Here is a 21,474-nt window from a genome sequence, read left to right as displayed (position 1 = left end):
ATGGATTTTTTAGCCCGAACATCTTAAAAATGGCAAAGCATCCGGTTCAACTTAACTCTGCCATAATTCATTTGACTCGTGAGACCGTTCTCAGCAATTCCACAGTTGATATCGTCGAGTATTCGAGTTTTCAATACTGCACCGATAGCAACATTGAGTTGACGGTAGAAAAAGTGAAAAATCAGTGTCGTTTCGATTTTAAAATCTTCGTAGCTTGCGAATATGTCAATAGGATAAATACTCATTGTCAATGCTGAAAGATCTAGTAATCCAACAAACAAAAATACAATTCACGTTCATCTAACGATAAGAGTCCAGCGTTTCGGAGCTGCTGCGGGAATATCGAATAACGCCGAACGCCTCGGCGTGCCGAAGTTTAGGGGATCTTCGAGTTTAACGTTTGTTAATTCGACACGCCAAGGGAGGACTAACAATCAGCCTTAATTAGTGCAAATGCTAATTGCCCCGAGACTGTATACGCCAGAGTCTTTAACTCGACGAAGAAGACGCCGGTGGAGTCTTTGATCCAGCGGCGTGTTTCGAACGCTGCGAATCCTCCGCAGGGGCGGAGTGGCTCAATGTATATACGTACATGTGTAAATAACTATATATATATATATATGTATATATATATACGTTTATGTGTGTGTGTGCGAATTCGAGTAACGAAGAGGCAATCAGGTAACCTGTTTATCGATGAGTTAACTCGGCGAGCTGTTTATCCGAGCAGAAATTTCCGACTCTCCTCTCTCCCAGATAACTTGCGATCCATTCATCCATCAATCCATCCATCCATCCTTCGATTCCTACCAAAGTAGGCTCTTTACCTCGCCGCGAATCCGGCTGTGGCTGGCTGCCGCATTCTGTTGCTAGAATTTCAACCTATCCAAGCCGGTATCTCGACATTTCCCCGGACAGACCTTTCGCCGTATACGTCCCTCGGGATTTCGGACGCCGCTGCGCAAGGAAACCGAACTCCGAATTTACCCTCAAACAACTTTTAGTTCAAACCGAGACCCGAATAGCCTCCTCTTTACCGCGCAGGACAGAAAAGTAATAAAATTGTTTGATTAAAAAAAAAAAAAACCATGTATGAAGGGTGAGAGAATATCCGGATCTGACATAGACAATGGAATCCGATAAAAAAAAATTGTTCGGAAGCGAGACGATCGAGGATTTACAGAACACGTCCGTTGGGGGTTGAAAAGGTTCATTAATTTCCGATATCAAGCAACGTACGCATGATGCGTGTGTCGTGAAATAGGTAAAATACGTACAGTAGCTCCGAAGTGGATCGCGAATTTACATCCAGCGAAGAATCCCTTGCTTTTATTCCCCAAAGCGTGTACATACGATTGCATGCTGAACGTGTAGATTTACATACATACATACATACATACATCCATGTACCATACTCCGAATAGCGAAGTTGGAGAGAGTCGCAATGAATAAAGAACGTCTTTCTATTTGGTTGAAACGTATTGTTATCGTTCCACACCTGTCAGGTTTTTTTCACCAGGCGGGAATATTCTCAGCGGTAGAAAGTGAGGGAGGAAGCGAAGAAAGAGGTCGGGAAGGAAGAGAGAGAAAAAATCACACGAATGCAAAAAAATTTCCACCAACTTTTGCCCCCAGCTAATATATGTACATGTATGTATGTATTTACGTATGTACAAGCTCCGGGGTCGAGTGAAAATAGGCAATAGGCCTGCGGGTCCGGCTCGTGCTGCACAATCCGAGTGTATCTTGCCTAGTTCAATTTTGTTGAGTGCTTCGAAGCGGAATGCCAAAGTACCGAAACTAGTTTTGTCACAGTCGTCCTGGGAAATGCAGAAAAATTCGCGCTCCTTCCGCAACACGCTGTATCACTAGACAGCGATATGAATCGTCATCCAGTTGTCGCGGTGAATAGAATAGATTAAAATTAACGCGCCTTTTCTGTTGCGATTTTTTAAAGATCAAAGTACACTTTGTCCGATCGTGTCGACGGTTGAGAAAAGTGTAGAGAATCAAAAACGATCCCATTTAGTTCGACTTCCTCCGCTTTCTCGGATTTTTATTATATCCCTCTAAGAAGACTTCGGGCGATATGAAAACCAAAGGTTATTGGATCGAGCCAGATTCACGATCCGGAATATCTAGACTCGGATCCACGCGAATAAAATCGATTCCCGATGCGGGGGGTGAAGGGCCAACCGTCCCCGGGATATTAGATCGAAATTATGCCCAAGTTATACCGGATTCTTGATGGGTCGGTATTTTATTGATACATGAATTTACGTAAGAAGCCGAAATCCGTGCAGTTTGTGGTGAACGACTCGCACCGAGAGTGTCCACGGGGAGAAAAATTACAAAACAAAGGGGGGGGGGGGGGGGGGGGGGAGCGAGCAGGATGAAAGTCGCTTTGAAAAGGGCGATTAAAACTGCAAAAGGTCCTCGGCGTGTCCGTGGAAAATTCAGCCGTAGCGTTGGACGCTTCGCCCGAAAGTCGATTCGCGTTCGTACCGACAATTCCGTCGTTAAAAATTTGATAAAAACACCGTGGGCGAGAAAAAGGGCGCGATGGAAAACTTCTTGAAACGGAATAAAGCGGTGTGCATGGGTAATAATTCATTCCCCTTCATCCGGAAAAACCGGTGGTCATATCCGCGTTACGCTACAAGCGGGGAAAGTTAGGAGAGAGATGGAATTCGCGATCCGTGTTTTACGAAAAAGCGGAAACGAAGAAGCAGCCGCAGACTTTCGCGCAATTTTCAAAGTGCTAGCATTGCAATGCATATTATTGTCGCCATATTTTGTGAATTCAACAATTCTTTCGATACGTTCGTTTTCTGTTCACGTCCTTCCTTTACCTTCGTTTTTCGTACATCTGACTTGGCCGATTTTCGTTTTCATTCGCCTTCTTTTTTTTTTTTTTCTTCTCTCTTCCTTCGCTCGGCCATTTCGCAATTAGCCGACGAGTTGGCTAATTGCTGTGATATATATATATATATATATATAAACGTACATACGTTACTGTTTTAGTAATGGCGAGATAAAGCGAGTGAAGAAAGAAAACACAGCGTACGGTTAGATATTGTGTATTAGGTCTGTTTTTACCAAAGGGTACGCCGTTGTGCAAGCAAACCTGTAAAATAACACGAAGCTAATTCATTACCCTCGCCACCTTTTGACCTCGATTTGCCTTCTCCGTGTTCGCGAATTATATTGCAAATGTTATACTCCAGCGGTGTTTCTTTAAAGAGGGAAAATAATCGAGAAAACCGAAAACTCCATCCGCATGACTAATTCGCTAAGCAATTCGATAATATGATACCTCTGTCTGAAAATTTGATCCCTGTTACGCGGAATTTTATTACCTACGGAAAGTGAAATTTGACGCTTTAAGAATCAATATATCCGTTCATTTACGGACCGTTATTTTTTCGTCCGCCTGTTGATACATCGCACACGTCATAGTTTAATTACCGAAGAACGGATACAGGCAGTTACACGACACCGATCGCATTTCAACGGAAGAAATTTATAGAGCTGAAAAGGTCTCCATTTTTTTTTCTCCCCTATTCTTACACCGGTGATTTATCAAGCAGATAAATTACGCCTCACGTGAATTAGTTTTTTTCATTTCCGAGGACACGGGACAGCGATATATATACATATACATATTACATAAGCCGTGTGTCCCAAGGACCCGATGATTCTGCTAGCTGCAAAAACGTTTCTCACAGTCTAGTAAATTGCTAAATTTTTCAACGATCAATTTCTTCACAAATTCTCTGTTATAACTTCTCTCGGGACTTTTCTCCACAAGTTCACAATTATCGTTATTAGCCTGTGCCAATTAACAACAGCCCTATAGAAATGCTGCATCGATCAGTGGGAGTAAGGAGTGAAAAATTAAACAGACAAGAATAAAACCGATGGCCCACATTCGAAAATGGAATAAGGATAATATCCTTTGTGTTGAAAGTTCGATTCGCCTTTGTGCGTGTATATATATATATATATGTATTTAACTATCCTTTTTCAAACGGGCTTGAAAAAGGTATCGCTTTGTTATTCGTTAGCGAATTTCTTCCTTTCTTGCTAATTCGGAATAAATCTACCGGTGAGCAATGATTACGTTATAATTCACCGGCAGCAGCTCAGCGATCCGAAACGATCCTTAGGGGCGGGTTTGCATCGCCCTTCGGACTTTGTTTATACCTTGTTTGCATCGAACGAACGGATAAAAGAGCCGCATCTATTCGATCTATCGATCGATCGAGGAGGAATATTCGGCATCAAAATACAGTACGATAATAAAGGATCGCGCAGTCCTGCGGTAATCGAGCGAAGGGGCGATAAAGTAACGCGGAGGGCTCATGATATATTCATCCCTCGCATATTTCAAACTCGGTTATCTTCGCTTGACCGCAACGCGATAGCTTATGTAGGCCAAACAAACAGCAGAACAAGGCGTAAGGGTGGCTTGATATAATAACGTTTAGCCTTCGTACGTCGAGTCGTCGGTGAAAATTATTATCATCTATGGGATTCGACGCAGCCATTTTCCTCTCGTATCTTCACAATTATTCTTTGGATACCCACACGCACGTTATTTCTTTCTACTTTTCCGAGAGAATTTCCCTCGTATCTTCCGAGATGATTCACGCACTCCGTAAAAGGATAATTGTTCGGAATTTTTACACCTCTACTCCCTAAAAGCTTTTCAGCGTATAATAAAAACGAGAGACGTTTCATTAAAATCACGAAATGACAATTTATATTCAAGCATGAATCGTCCCCGGCAAGATTATTCGCGGAATCGCATCTCTCGCGATAATCTGAAAGTCAAATAATGCGCGAGGACCCTCTTAATTTCCGTATCTGCAGGGCTCAAGTTCGTTTCTCGCGTCGAAAGTACACACGGATATTTATACCGAAATCCGTCGGACAGCCCGACCTGATTTGCACGGTTCTTTGCGCGAGTAGGAAAAGGTATATTTATAGATATGCACAGTTGCAGTGTGGATCTATATTTTGGCGCCACGGAGTCGAAAACCAAGAGTCCGCTAACGAGCACAGTTTTCTCATACGGTAGCTAGATTCGTCGGGTTTATTCGGGGAAAGCGACATGCGGGCGTGACATCGATATCGAGTCACCGGAATTACCTCGGCAAGTGTGGCGAAGAAGGAAAAGGCTCGTAGCTTCTGTCGCTCGATCGGATTTTCGAGAACAATTATCGCGAGGGGAGGGAGGAGGGCTGAAAGGATTTCATTTCGGGAAGATCCTGCAAATTTTCGACACTGAAAGCTTCAAGCTCCGTGCTTTTAGCCGTGTCAGTTGACTCTCGTCTCGCCAAATTACGTCGTTTTCGCGACATTATAATTGATCTCAATTCTTACTACAGTCGTTGAGTAGGATATAAACGCACGCACTATTACCGCAAGTCTTTCGGGAATTCAAAAATTATACATTCTTCAATTTTCCTCGTCTCATTAGATAATTGGATACCCGTGGGAAAATGTACACCTTACTATTTCTTGCCTGAAATTATAAGTACCTCTTTCGATTGAACCAATTATCGTATTATTATTGCTACGGTAGACGATATTGCGAGGTCAACAAATTAGAATAATTTTCAAAACGAGCAGCCAATTATTCGTCACTTTCCTTACTCACCTAATTTATCGAAGTTGTTTATACATGTTGGGAAAACAATAAACTCGACGACCTCGCTTCTTTGAATTTGTATTGTATGTAATAAATAAATTCCGTCTTTATTTTCCACTCATTACTCCTAAGAACCATATCGAGCGAATTGTGTTTTCGGGCAATCAGAGATGTGACATACCGTCATTATAAAATCACGGTATAGTCGCAATATCGTTTCTGAGGTGGTTACCGAAAAAATCGACGAAACAGACTTTCAAGAACGAATTACTAAGCGGTTTGTAGAAACGATGAGAAATTTTCATTCCACTAAGACCGTCCTGTTTTCCAGACAGTCTTCCAAACACGTATCTCATGAAAATGCATGAAACGAGGTATAATCCCCCCCCCCCCCTCAAAAAAAAAATCAAATAAAATGAAATAAAAAAAAACAACGACACGGCGAAGATGCGAGAAGGAAAGGCGATTCGATCGAGTACTCACACTGTGAAGTGGTAGACAAAACAAATCCATCCGCCGGGATGTTCGAGGAAGACGTACAACCGTTCCTGAAAAGTTTTCCCCTTCTTGTGATGAAACACGTACTTGGCCTTGAAGGCCTGATCAATGGGAAGATATATGGGGTAGTAGGGGTCGGGGACGCCCCTCTGATCGGTGCCGGGCTCCTCGCCGACTCCGTCGTCGACGGTGTCGTCGATCATGTCGTCGGCGAGTTTCTTCCTCCTGTGTTTCCGCTTCATCGGAGTCGGCACCCTCTTGTGGTGAGCCTCGCCGAATCGGGGGCTGCGGAACCTCCGCAGGAAGGTGAAGCGCCTCGACGTCTCCTCCTCGCCGCCTCCGTTGTCCGTGTCCTCCGTCTCGCTGCCCGGCGTCTTAAGGGCGACGTCTTCCGTTTCACCGCCGGCGACGAGCTCGTCTTCGCTACCCTGGAGGGCCGCGTAAGCCGCGGCAGCGCTGTACCTCTTTTCCGTCAACCTCGAGGACTGTTGCTGCTGCTGGCGCTCCTTACTTCGGGGAAGATTTTCGCCGGCGAATCCGTGACCTAGGAATTCCCGGGTCAGTTCAAGGGGGTCGTATTCCAACCCACTTTGGGCAGGGAAATTAACTTTGGGGACGGTTTTCATCGATATTGTCGGTTTTCTGAGCTTGGGATTCGTTTCGCAGATGCAACGCGATCGTTCGTTCGATGCGAGAAATATTTTAAAAGCCTTGTATACTCCTCGATTTTCCAACTATTTAAGTAGATTCGAAACGCAGCCCACCGTGGTCCAGTTTTATTAAACAGTCAATTTTCTAAAACTCGTCACACTGTTCAGGATTCGAAGCTTGGATCCTAGCAGCTCTCCGTCGTCTATGACCGTAATCTTCTAACGGTGTATCGAACATGACTGCTACAACCGGTAATCACATTTCGAACACTACAAAAGAGATTTTGATATTGTCGCGAAGTTGAATTAAGTCACGGAACATCGGGAAGAAATTCATTATTTTCCAATTTCAGAAACATTTTCAAGAAGTTGGCTTTTCGAAAATATGAGCATATGTTTGGTTCGGTATGGTGTACCAAATTCTAATGGTGCGTCGTAACGTTTTTTTTTTCTACGTTCCTTTTTTTTGTTTTTTTTTTTCTCAACAGCCACCGTTACGTCAACGTTCGTAACTTTAACCGCGTGTAATTTCAGGCGAGGAACCCTGTAAACTTTTGCGAATATCAGCTGCAACGTACGTACATCACCGCGTGTGAAACTTCGGGATTGCGATTAGAAGCGTGCAGAGTATAACGGAGAGTTGAACGTATCAAGTTTCTCCGCGCAGCGTCGCTTGTCTCGAAGCGATTTTCCACCCCTGTAATCACTGTCAGTGCACAGCTGACGACCCAGGAGGGCGAGTGAAACCAATTCCCGATCCAACGCTTGTTCGCAGTGCGTCTGTACAGTTTTCGAAACTATATTCCTTCGACAACTTGTCGGCAAGTAATGACCGCTTAAGCACAGTGACACAGGGTTCGACTCTTCGCTCCTTTTATCGATTCATTCGAGCGTAACGACTGAGTAAAGACTGGTATAGAAGTTTGTTTTGTCTGTATGTTGATTCGCTGGTGTCTCGTATTAAACCAAGACCGTTGTTAGTCTGGAATTCCAGAAATTAAGCTGACGCATCGCCAAGTTTCGCGAAAATTTACCTCAGCGACGATTCTGGTCTAACCTACTTTCTTTCTTTCTTTATTTTTTCGTTTTTTTGTCCCACTTCGTTTTTGCTTATCATTTCTACCGAGTACCTCCAAACCGTTCCTTTCTTTCAAGACTCAAGTTTTTCTCGTTTATTCTCTGCTAGAAAAAATTGAGTTTGAAGTAAACGAGCGTTTTTTGACACAAGCGCGATTCCATCGAAGAAGAATGAGCGCGGTGAGGCAAGTTTTGGCGAGGATTTCGAGGTCGGCATCGTAATTGTTTCGTGATTGACGTTTCGGATGTTCGAAGGGATTCCCTTTCCTCGGGAAATTACCCGTGCGAGTGGAAATTTTTCGGACAGCAAGGCACGCGGCTGGTCCGCGATCCCAATAACGTTGCGAAGACGATACTGGGCGGAAAATCGCTGTCTGTCCGCGGAAATTGATTGTATTCCTAGGTTGGGCCGTTCCGTTAATTCCTCCTCCGCAATCAGTGACACGCCGCTTCGCGAACGTTATTCCGACGCCTCTGTGCAAGCTCGTAATTCATTCCCCGGGGAGAGGGAGAAACAAAAAGCACCGCACGATACACTCGCCGACTGATTATTTCGCGATGAAATTAACACGCGGTTAAAACAAGCCAACGCCTCGAGTGTTGGTCGAAACCGCGGCCAGCCATAAATTATGCAAATCTACCGCGTGTAAATATTCGAGTTCACCGCTGCCTCGACGAATCGTTTCTAAATTTTGCGCTCCTCCCGTTTTTGACCCTCGCTAAAATCGCTTGCATATTTTATCGCGTTACCACGGACGAGGTCGGAGACAGTCGAACGCTGTCGGATGTGTCGCGAGCTGATGGAAAGTCACTCGGCAAGTTCCTGATTCGCGGTCCGATTACCTGAGACAGAAATTCCGGTCTTGGTATCACCGCGTCACAATTCGGACGTTCGAAAGTCGCGACGTTTCCAAAGTTGACAGTTGTCCCAGCTCCGATATCCGTGCAGAGATTGGGTTGAACTTACTCGACGCGGTAATGATTTTACGGATTTTCCGCTCAGATCGTAACGCGACTTGAACAGATTCTCTTGAACGACGAGAAGCAAAAAAAAAATAAAAATAAAAATTTTGAAGCAAGTTAACAAGTTAAAAGAGACAGAATGCGAATCGAGTACTTTCAGGTCAGTTATTCCAAAACCAGATTACACTTCAAACGATGTCAAACACATTTCTTCCATTCAATCGTCGCGAATCAGCCTCAACGAGAATGTTGGTATAAAAAAAAAAAAAAAAAGAAAAAAGAACTCTGTGCGCGAATTTTTACAACGTTGGATACGGAAAATGTATCGGTAGGTGTACTCTTGTACCCACATGATGTGCCAATCGCAAATTCGTGACGACGTTAAATACGAAACAGCTTGGTATACAAGGCAGGTACTCGACTTCTTTTTCGATCATAATAAAACGGGTTTATTCCCTCGTCAATGAATTTATAAGGGAGGGAGCGTGCACGTTTATTTCACCTTTCGCGCTAATATCGGGGGAAAGAGAGAGAGAGAGAAAGAGAAAAGTAAAAAAAAAGGAAAAAGAAAAACGAACCATCCGGCAGAAATTTCGATTCTGATAAATGATCTAGTGAATCGGTAACGACCGAACTCGCGGTTCTCCGATTATCTGCCAAAATTCTATTTATAGAACCCGGGTCTGAAATAATTCAAGCCATTTTCTCCACCACTCTCTACCTTCGTCAGAAATTGTTTAACATCGGAAATGGATACCCATCGCTTCCCCCGTCTTCATCAACCGAGACCCGGAATCGAAGAACTCGCGATACCCGAATCACGATCCGAAAACTTGCCAATTACCCCGCGTCAATTAACTTCTCCGCTATGATGTTTCAAATCTCCTTCATCTACTCGGCAGGACTTACTCTCGTTTTTATTATTGTACAAAACTGATGAAAGCGAGCGAAACGATATCGTAAAAGAAAATTGAACTCTGAGGCAAACGACAAGTTTACGCGAACTAAATTTTCTACCTCGGTATTTACGCGGATTGGGGTCGATATGAAGAGCTCTAAATACCTCGTTCAGGGTAAAAATATGAGACGCGGTGAGCTGCGGTTAACACGGGAGAAGCGACGCAAAGTGTACGTAGCTTTAGAACGTTTGAAACTTTTTTTCAATTTACTTGAAAAGCTTTTTAGACGAGGCGCGGTCTCAAATCTGGGGCAATCTTTCCTTGCTCTCGCTCTCTCGCCCCCCCCCCCCCCCCCTTTCTTACTCTCTGTACGCTATGTGTACCTAGGTTGCGTCCTCGCGGCTTTTCTTTCATCATAATCGTTACTCGTCGTCAGTTTATCCCGACTACGCGATACGAAGCGAAGAGCCTCGGACGTACGGCTAACTTTTGCAATTTCCCACCGCTTTAAATTCCGAGTTTTCCCCCGAAAACGCGTTCCGCGGTACATCGTAGTTTTTTTCTTCGCTAATAACGATTTTTAGTCCTCTTTTGCTTTTTTATTTCGCATGAACTCGCACGAGCTGGTAACAGGCTTCGCGAACAATGCCGTTGCATCTGCGCGTATAACGTAATCCGTGATACCGTGCACAAGATTGCACTTTGAAAGGGAATATTTTCATAAAACTGGAACGCCTCGAATGGATTGATTCCATTCGAACATTCATTCGCAAGCTCTTTCTTCAAGTATAATATATTCCAGGCTCTGGTTGAGTATTGTTATCGAATCAACCAGTCGATTCAGCAAGAGGTACATCATTGAATTTTCGCTAATGTTTCGTCCACTAAAACGGAATCGATGGTCATTGAAAAACAATTTTGCAAACAGAAAGAAATCAGCAGATGCTGGTAATAGAAAACCACTGATTTAATTTTAAATCCGTATCATCTGAAAACCAAGCATCGAATTTGATTCTCGGGAAACAATTTTCCGCGTTCGCTTTGCATCCACGCTGAACATACTCGAAAAATTTATCATCGAACGTGATTATTAGAATATATCCCTCCGAGAATAACACCAGTTGTCAAAAAACGTTCCCTCTCACCAAGTTGGGGTTAAAAATCGTATCCTCGAATCGCAAGCTCAACTTCAGGGTTCTCGACAGACGGACCCGAGCCGATTTCCCCGACCGCACAGACCATCCTCAAAATTTGTACCTGCCGTCGCGCATTTTTTATAATTCTCCTGAGCCGCCTGGCAATTGGCGTGATGATATTGACCGGAGGATTGCTGCTGGTGTTGTTGCAGTTGCGGATGAAATCCAAGGTGGGGTGAATTTTGTTGCAGCTGTCGGTGCTGCTGTTCCTGATGCTGTTGCTGGTTGATCGGGGCCTTCGTGACGCTAAGGACGAGGTCCTCGCGTGATGGAACGATCCTGGTGAGCTGCCTGCTCTGCCGGAACAGGGTTTCCTGTTCGCCGCGGTTCATTTTGAGGCGGGTCGACGCTCTTTCAAGGATAAAGGTGCCTTGCCGGGAGTAGTCGGCTGGTCCAGGTCGACCGGGGCCGCTGCCTAAGAGGACGGCGTGCAGCATCCCGAAGCCGGGAGGTCGGCATCCGGAGGGCCGATGAACCGCGATGGCACCGAAGAGCGACGAACCATGGCAACCGCGAGTGGCTGGGGAAGCACCGCCGATCTCTCGCCGCGTTGCGTTTTTCCAAATTTACAACGAAGCTGGGCAAGGGGACCGGGAATCGGGAACCGAACGAGCAGGAACGAAAGAAAGGCGACCCTCGACAGCCGCGATGGCCTTTCGCCCCGCCTCACCTGAGGACCTTCTTGAACAGGTCGACGCTACCCAACCTTTTGCGGGCGAAGCGGAATCCCGCGTTTCGCATTATCAACGTCAAACAACCACCGATCCGTGACCGAATTTTTCCGGGCACGCCACCGTCGTACGTAATTTTCCTCAAGGTCATCTATGCGGTTGCTTTTCCGAAACCCCAATCCTCCCTCCTCGTAATTACAATATCTGTTGAAACTCAAATTATTGCCTCCAGCTTCTGGGCGAATGTATAATATAACGATTATTATTATTATTCTTGTTGTTATTGTTGTTGTTATTATTATTACTATTATTATTATTATTGTTATTATTATTATACAATTACGGCTTTAATAATTTAATAGACATGCACTAAATTCATCCATTTGTTTCACCGCAACGATTCACTCTTACGTTTAGTCTCACATTTACGACTTTTTTGTTATCTTCTTTCTTCCCCCCTTTGCACTTGAATGATTGCTTGTGTTGATTATAAATTATTGCTTAGCGTTGAATTTTCACGTTTATTATATACGTGTAATCACAGAACGGTTGCATATCGGTGCCGGTTTCTCGATCATTCTCGATCGTCCGGCGTAACGATCGACGCCGATAAAGTTATCAAAAAATACGAAAAAAAAAAAAGTGTAAGAATCAAAACAGACCAGAAAAAAATAAATAAAAAATAAACACGAGTAAATCCGGGCCTCAACGACTCCGTTTCCAGGATTTTTTCGAGGTCGTTACTCGGCACCCGTCGACTCTAATCGCGACCCATGCATCAGCGCGGTCCGACGATGAGCGCCGTTTGACCTTTCGCATGTTTCGATCCCGCCTCCCGCCTCCCCCCCCCCCCCCCCGCCCCCCCCCCTGCCCCCGCGCGCTTTGGATAATTCGGGGTGAAAAAAGCGCGACCCTTTGACGTTCGGTCACTCGATTCACCCTGAGCTTCTCGCGCTCTCTTCCCTTCTGATCTCGAACTCGAAATGGGCGAAAAAGAGCCAAAACTACGGAGCACGCGGAGCGAAAAAAGCGCCCTCGACGGATCGCGCGTCGCGAGGAGGGTGAGGATCAGCTTGCGAATCCGGCTCCAACATCTCCAAGAATTTTTACAATCATAAGAAAACTTTGACCATTCGGAGGTTTGAAATGAAAAAAGTTGGCGACTCGGCTCGACGCGGCGCGTTGATGTTACCGGGGCTGCGGCCCGCAACCAACTGTGGCTTTGCACCCCTCGCTAGTTCGAGCTTTCGCCGCGTTTCACTCCGAGGATGATCTGGCGCCACTGCCACCCCCGAATTTCCCTCCTGTCCTTTCCCACGTTCAGCTGCGTTTAAGAAACCCGAAATTCCCGCGGTACGATCCTGGAATTTCGTTCCGTGCTTTTTACGTTTTCAGGTATTCGAGAGACGCGATATTTTGTTCGTGTATAAGAATGATGAAAATGACAATAATAACATGTTTGGACGTGCCGTGGATATTTCTATCTATCAAGTTTCCGACATTGTTTCTCTCTCTTTCTCTCTCTTCAATCGTTATTTCATTTTCGTCCTCACCGAGATCGATCTCTGTTTATTTGATCAGATTAAATCTTACCTCGTTTCTGTTCACTTCCTTTTTTCACGTATTATTTGCCTCTCACGATACATCGCTACTTTTCTCTGTCGCATCTGCTTGTTCAACATCGCCACGAAGAATAAATTATACATGTATCTATCTCTGGTTCATACGAGCTAAAAATTCCACCGATTGGATTTCCTTTTCTTTCCTTTCAGTTACCGCGAAATCTACTAATTTTGAATCGAAGTCATAGAATACAAAGGTAACATCAACGTTACGCAAGATAGAGAAACAAATGGACGATAAAAATGCAAAAACAGCGGCTGTCTGCGGCGAGGAAAGAGACGCGCGGAGAATTCGGATCACGAATATCTTTAACAGGGGTTCGGGAGAATTAAATGGGGGTTTGAACGGGTTACCGTTGAAAGATATGCAATCGGCTCCCTAGCCGTGTATAACTTATCCATCTTAATGCGCCGCCTCGTGATTATGTAGACCGGTTCTAAGCTCGCCGTCTGGGCGGGGGGGAAGTATATCTGTATATATATATATACACACACATATACATAGATATACATATGCGTTAGAACATGGGTATAGGAAGGGTTGCGGACGGGATAGGTCTGTGTGGCTGCCTTGTACGGATGTTAGATTGCGGCCCAGATTCCGTGTTAACGAGTAGTTATACTCGCCTCGACGATTGCGGGGTAGAAAATCTCGGGGAAAAACGTGTTATAGCCATCAAATGTCTCCGTCGTAACCGAATTTACAACGCGACTATTTATTACGTTAACCTACGACACATATCACACAGATTTATCACTATTTCCGGGAAAGCCCCGCTGAGGATGCTTAAATATCTGGAGATTGGAAGAAATACCATCAAGACTCGGAGGGTCTGGAATATCAAGTTTCGGATATCGTCCAACATCCGTTGACAGGGGTTTTTCTTTTTACCTTTGACTTTGATTAAACTTTTACACTCTTTGACTCGAGCACTTCTTTCTCCCCAGTAATTATCTCCAGAGTCCTGTAGACTTCATTGAACACACCGAAGGTCAGACGTTAAAACCCTGTCAAATCAACACCTTGACTAATTTTCTTAGAGCCTCAAATTTTTTTACTTTCCTTCGAAATCGTTTGAAAATTTACTTTTATGAAGGAATTTGAATTCACGTTCTTTTTTGTTTCACAATTTTCGAAATCCTTTTTTTTTTAAACGCTCCATCGCACCGTTTCGCAACTTTCCCATACCACTATCCGTATGTGCGTATGTATGTATATATATATATATATATATATATACCATTTTGTTTGCGAAATGGTGCGGAAGAACGGCCCCACTGCCATCCCAGGGAGGCCAATATTCCAGGTTTTCATCTCTCCAAGACCGAAATGAATTTTCTTCCCTTCCGCGGCGATCGAAGGTGGAAGATTTCTTTTCACGTTTCAAGAATTCAGGAAGAAATTAATGAAAAATCCGCTCGCGGTTCAAGCGCCGAATAGCATTATACGGTTTGCCAACAAGTAAAACAAGAAGTTGAACAATAACTGGCAACTTTGTTTTTACAACGAAACAAGCTTTCGAGTTCATCTCTCGCCTGGCTATAAAAAATACTTCGAAAACCGGCAAATTTCCATCGAAACCTTTTTAAAGAGTGTTGTATATACATTCAGCGATACAGAAACAATGCGGAAAACTTACTTATATTACACAATCTGCGTCTGATTGACACGCAGAGCGAGTACGGGCGAAGTAAAAAGAAAAAAACGTAACACGGGCTGTCATTCGAGGACAGGGATGAAAATATCGAGCTTACGAAAGCTTCTTTCCTCGGGAATTCCATTAGCGAACAATTATTGTAACCCGCTTACATGCCGGTAAGGCTGTCCGCAGACCGTCCGTCCGTCCGTTTTCCAGCCAGGCGTAACATGCAAAACATGAAAAGCTTCGCGTACAACAAAATCTGATCGACGCACACGAGCATCCGCTGTACGGAAGCTCTGCAACGTGAGGTGAAAAAAAGGTGTTACGAAAGAGAGGAAGATAGAAAAAGACGCGGACGCGGCCAATTCTCGCAGCTTCGCCATTTTCTTCCTGGGGTAAATCGCGATACAGCGGAAGACAGGCTGCTGCAGGCTGCGGGAAACTAAGCGAAACTGGCAGGCATGAGTTATCGCTCACACTTATGTATACATACTTAATACACTTAGGCTGAAAGGCAGACGTTTTTAGGTGGGTACATATGATGCGGTAAAACAGTTCGGGGCGGCCGGCGATAAAAATAATAAAGGCCGTTGAATTTATCGCTCTACCCGCGGAAAAACTTTCCCTCATACGTGCTCTGCCTACACGTTGATGCGACATTGTGTATCAGGTATACACATTTATACGTGTGCGGTAATAATTTCATACAGACATCGATTTTGCGATAAAAATTCCATCGGTAAAATAAATTCTATAACGAGGATCGGGGAGCAGCAGTTATCGAGTCGTGTGTACTGTGTTGTATTATCATACGTTAACGAAATATGTGTATTGGCGTGCATGCGTATGGGGAATTCCACGCGAATCCAACAAACGTGCAAGTCTGATCCTCCCTATTTGCGATTTTGATCCAAACTTTTTCTGCAATTGTCTGAAACTCTGAAACAGTACCCTGAATTTTTTTTCAATTTTTCATTGGACTGGTTAATTATTTGTAAATAATCAGAGTGGCGATTCCTTTTCGAATTTTTTTTTTTTGTTTTTCAGCGCTTCGAAGTTTTCTGATCAACGAAAACGTTGTTTAAACGGTTTGGATATCCCCGAATACTTCAACAAACTTCTGTTTTTCACTTAAATCATTTCTAGACCGGTTTCATTGCGAAGTTGATAAAAAAAATTTGAATGTGCCAAAAAAATCAAAAATTGAAATTCTTGAGAATTTTAAAAAAGCTTCCTTTCAAAATCGCTCCTAATATTTACAAATAATTACCGAGCTGGTTAGAAAATTTTAAAAACATCAGAGCACCGTTTCAGCGTTGTAACAATTTCGGAAAATTTTTCAAATAAAATCAAAAATGGTGAGAGTCTATCGTTTTTTGGGTTCGCATGGAATTCCCCATATGCATGTACATACGTATTTAAAGTATAAACGATACGTGCGGTACTTTGTTGCTGATACTTGAGGGAGAGCTTTTTCAAATATTGCGCAGCGAGTTTTCTTTTTTTTTATTCTTCACTGTAAGCTGAATCGTTGAATACGTGTGTATTTGTGGTAATGTGGCGCATAAGCTTGTGCGTGTGTACCACTTTAATTCTTCAGCGATGTTATACTGCAGCTCCATCTGCTGCTGCCGCTGTTACGTTTGTCAAAGTGAAACGAAAGGGTTTGAAAGCTCACTCTCCGGGAATAAAGCATTCGCTCTACTCCCAGCACCAAACTGTAACTCACTGTACAGTAAGGTAGGCGCCCACTTTCCCTGCACAAAAAATATGCTGCACTGCACAAATACCGTGTCAAATATTTTACATATTGCAAAAAATATCACGTATGTGTAACCAAAAAGTCAAGTTGTCAAATTGCATAAATCCGGAATTTCAAAATTTTCAAAACCGTATCTCGCGACCTAAGCATGCATAAATATTTCAACAAAAACAAAAAAATAAAACAACACGAACCGTTCAACTCGTCTTGTCAGGGAAATTCTTCGAGAAAATAAAAACTATTTACGACACCCGTCAGGAAGGTGATTCTCATCTAAGGTGAAAAAATTATGTCGAGATACGTAACAAGAGTTAACGAAGAAAAAGAATAAAGAATTCTTTAGCGCCGATTGTGTTCATAAATAGGGCGAAAAATAAGACAATGAATAAAAAACGATACTGCATGTACTTACATGGTATGTATACGTAGATGTACACGCATACATACGGACGTAATTTTACCGCATTTCTTGACCCGTTAAGAAGATAATCACACGTTCTAGTTAATAACGAGTCGCACAACCCTGCAGTTCCTACATTATTATATCGTCATTATTGTGGTTATTATTATTATTATACGAGTTTGTTGTGCACAAGGTGCGGCATTCGAAGAGACAAAGAGAGAGAGAGAGAGAGAGAGAGAGAGAGGTTGAGGGGAAAAAGAATACAAATAAAAATCTTGATATCATCAAGAAGTTAAAACTTATTTTATTAATCAAACGCAGTGGGACGTAAAAAAAGAATATTAGAGAAAGGAAACACGTCGTTCAAATTGTTACGCAAAGATTCTAATTATATTTCTTTGAATTCGTTGCGTGAATTTCATTCCCTCGTCTGTCTGGTTTTTGAAAAGAATAAAAATCCCTCCTCGCAAAACTCTGCAGGCCGAAACCGAACGAACGAAACGAATCGTTTCCAGATTATACGTGACGCAAGCTTTCCGCGTGCATCGCAAGTGCGCTACGTTCCTGCAAAAATATCTGCATGGAAAAGTTTGCGAGTGATCGAAGAGAGAGGTTTCCGGTTTCGACCGGAAGTCGGCGGGAAGCCGACAGCCGTCCCTTGTTCTCGACGCGTCAGCCGGTATCGCGAGTACGTATTTACGCCCGTATTCACGTCTCGATTTATCCACGCTGTAACGAAGCTGAGTCGAAGCTGCACCGCGTGGCAGGATTGTTTCGAATTTGAACTCGGCAGCGTTTCGCCCTCGTCCTCCCTGCCAATTTCTGCATCGCGCTCTGCGGCGAGGCTTGAAGAGAAGTTTGTCACGAGACGCTAAATACTTGGGACTTCGCCGCGAAACTCTATTTATAGACGAGTCTCGCTCGATACTGCATGCCGCGAGGGGTGTGCGAACCTCGCTTCTTCACCCCCTTCGGCAAACCCCCAAAAACCATGCGGCGAGTCGCGACGCCATAAACGCCTTAAGACGTACGGTTCGAAATTCCTTTGTGAGACTTCCTTCGCAGTATTGGAAGTTTGATTCGGATAAAGCGAACCCGTTGGTTGAAATTGCGAAATTTCAGCTTTTGCGCCAAGTTTTCTTGCTCTTTTTGCTCATGCATGAAACAGAGTTAATATTGCACGTATTCGTTTGGAAAGAATCGAGGGTGAATGGTTTTTTTTCTTTCTTGTTGGAGAATTTCCCATACAATTCGGTGCAAATGACCAGACTTCAATTTCGTTTCCAGAACTCGTCGAGGTCATATAATTTAGTCATGGTTCGAGTGGAGGAAAAAAGACAATACGTTGCACTTCAAGCTTGGATGAAAGTAGAAATTATTTAAATAGAAAGAGAATTGGCAGACGTGCAGCTTATTCTTCTTCTTCCTTGGATTATATATCTATAACGTTTTTTCACGTCTTACTGGTATACAGGATCCTGAGATTCAACCTTCGAGAACACAATTTTTCTACTCGCCGTTTTCGCAAGATGAGACAGTAAAATACTATTAATTGATTTACTGAAATCTTTTCCTCTGTTATCGCATATTTTTTTTTTTCTCCGTCGAATCCGAAATCAATTTATCAAGCTACAATGAACGATTACGAAAATTCGCCGTCTCGAAATCCTGCTTTCCTCATCTTTCGCATCGAATGAAAAAAAAAGCAAATTGTTTGTACCTCTGAAGCTGATTGACAGTGGTTAAAATAAATTTGAAAGAAGTTTGAATTTCCCACATTTCAATCTCTCCGCAGTACAAAGATTCTTGATTCACGTTCTAATTTGAAAGACGAATAAAAATCAACTCCACCGTTATCACACCAGTCCGTGATTCACGAAGGTATTCGAGTTTCCGTATTTCCGCGGTAATGGAAACAGGTTTTCCGGAGTTTCCGGCCCGCCGGCGTCCGATCCGAAATAAAGGATCTTGCCCAGCGAGCAATATCTTCATGCTGTCGTAGGTCGGACTGCACACGTACGAGCATGTTGTAGAGACAGGTGTAAAAGGCGAGTGCGGCTCGAAGGGCGCAGAGAGCCCATTAGGCGACTGTTTGTACACGCCAGCGGACTCGAGAACACTTTAAACTCGCTACCTTGGGCACTTCATCCCGGAAAATGGGTGGAGCTGACCTCCTCGTCCATCCAGGGAGCCGAGCAAGCCGCTCGCGATCTATTGTCTAGCTTCTCTCTAGCCCGTCTTTGACCCCAACTGCAATTTCCCACCCCTGGTCGACGATAATTAGACCCGAAAAGCATAGAAATGTCGCATGCGAGCTTAAGGAGGGGGATGAGAAAAAATCTTGACGAAAACACGACGGAAAAATTTTTTGCAAAAAAAAATTATAATTCGTAACTTCGTAAGCTTCGAGTCGATTGTAACAATGCGAGTCGGCTATCAAACGGTTATTAATTATCGGTGTGTAAAATTTTTATGAATACTGAGAAAACCGAGAAAAAAAATACGAGGGAATTCTTTTGTTTAATTTACGGAAAAAAAAATTGCATATCGGCGAAAATATTTTCCCAAGCTACAGAAGCGCGCGAATTATTGTATAACGCTTGGTAAGAGAGTGGATTTTATCTCAGCGAGTTTTTTAGGCGATTCGACTTGCTCTGTTCAAATACTCGTGTTTGCTTGGAGGGGGTGAATTTTCTCTCAGCGTTTGTGTCGAACCAGGCTTGACCCTCTGTAATTACGATCATCACCGTCCACAAACGGCTGCATGTGTGTATAAATTTATAGATAAAATGTCAATTTTATACGCATACGTGTAATAAATGATAAATTCATGTGCGAAAAAGTGGAAATAGTTAACTATATTGCTATACATAGTCGAAATTAAATTCCGTGCTCTTGCGTAAAATTATTTTACTCGTCGAACACGTGTTGGCAAAATATAAATTTTTTTCCTGGCTTCGAGCGAAGTAAATTAGTGTAATTAAAAGTTGGTCTAGAAAAGCAAAAATAAGAAGAAAGCAACAGTTCGGACATAATGATTTGCGTCTTTCTGCTAAACGTTATTTTTTATTCAAATCAGGTGCGGAAAAAATACTCAAGACAAACGATTCTCTCGACGAAAACTCCGCGGTATTTATATACCCAGCCGGATAATTTTTTGCTGCCGTGCAACGATTTAATATTCGAGCAAGTAATTTTGGCGAACATTTTTACGGCCATTTTTTTCCCAACTGTAAGTTACAGTTTAGTTTTCATGAATTCAATACACGCTTGTATTTCTTTTTCCTTTTTCAACGACAACGACAGAAGGAAAGGCAAAACTTGGAAGAAATAAAAATCGAACTTTTATATTGCACAGCACCGAATGTTTGATATTTATTTCTTCGGTTCCCAGTTTTTAACATCGGATTATATCGATGATACAGATCGTATTACAGACTGACGTGTATACATATACATATATATATTATATGTATATATATATGTGATAACGCTACTTTGTGTGTATAAACTGATTAATTAATGAAGAGGGGAGTTTAAATTTTTTTTATTCGACCACTTTTTTTTTTTACTTCTGTCTTTTCTGTAGCCTCGGTACTTTTTTTTTTTTTCTTTTGTCTCACTTTAACGAAGGGCGCAGTGGTCGCTCCGCGATTTCCATGAGATACCTAATATACACGCAATCATTCGCGTTCGGTGGGTAAATTTCGATTAAAGGGAACGGTCGAAACAAAGAGGTAGGTAAATAAAGTGAAAAAATATGAAGGAAAAAAAGAAACAAAACCACCACGAAGAGGCGGACAAAAATTAGAGATCGCCACATCGATACGGTGCTGAAAATTAACACCAGCCTCTCTTCGGCTGCACGCCACCTAGCCGGTAAACTTTTAGCGGAGTGAATTTTCCCGGAAAACATTTCGCCCCGTTTTTTGTACCGTTTTACACGGTTCACTGCACTCGTGATTCCTGCGTAAGCGTTGGATTCAGCTCATGAATTAGCTTGGCAAATACAATTACGCCTCGATAATCGTCGTTTCGTGGGTCGACGTTAACGATCGATTTTATCCCGCTACGCGGGCGATAAAGTTTTTCTGCGAGACCGTTTGACTTTCAACGAGCGTGGTCAAGATTTAACCTCAAAAGTCTGTACGAACAAATTGCAGACTCGTTCGTTCTTTCTACCACGGCGTAGGAAATTAATTCCTACTATGCAGAGGAAATGGAAATGATTTTCCTGCAGTTTGTATTTTTTTTTTTTTTTTTTTCAGCGACAATACGTTTCAGGATTTTGTTGCGTATTTCGAAAATTAACGACGAGTTGAAATAACGAAGTAACAAATAACGTTTCAACTTTATCATCTCGTCGATCGGGTTATTCGTACGTATTCAACGCTGCTGGGCTGACCTCACACTGAGACTTACTACTCGCCGGCT

The 21,474-nt window shown here is 43.1% G+C and overlaps 1 protein-coding gene across 10 annotated transcripts in view; it reads right to left on the bottom strand.

The window, feature by feature from the left end:
* The window catches only part of LOC124185772 (potassium voltage-gated channel subfamily KQT member 1), a 99,398-nt gene that overhangs the window by 35,890 nt on the left and 42,034 nt on the right, over positions 1 to 21,474 (bottom strand). For 7 of the 10 annotated variants that reach the window (XM_046576868.1, XM_046576870.1, XM_046576869.1 and 4 more), the window contains exons 1-2: positions 11,001 to 12,419; positions 6,140 to 6,698 (exon numbers count right to left, since the gene is read on the bottom strand). The exons of the other annotated variants lie outside the window; for them this stretch is intronic. In XM_046576868.1, the coding sequence (XP_046432824.1) occupies positions 6,140 to 6,698; positions 11,001 to 11,376 (935 nt within the window). In that variant the 5' untranslated portion in view covers positions 11,377 to 12,419. Of the gene's footprint in view, positions 1 to 6,139; positions 6,699 to 11,000; positions 12,420 to 21,474 lie in introns of those variants that run through there. 10 annotated transcript variants of the gene reach the window in all.

The sequence above is a fragment of the Neodiprion fabricii genome, chromosome 6 (genome assembly GCF_021155785.1).
Source record: "Neodiprion fabricii isolate iyNeoFabr1 chromosome 6, iyNeoFabr1.1, whole genome shotgun sequence".
NCBI lineage: Eukaryota > Metazoa > Arthropoda > Insecta > Hymenoptera > Diprionidae > Neodiprion > Neodiprion fabricii.
This window is presented reverse-complemented; position numbering and strand designations above follow the sequence as displayed.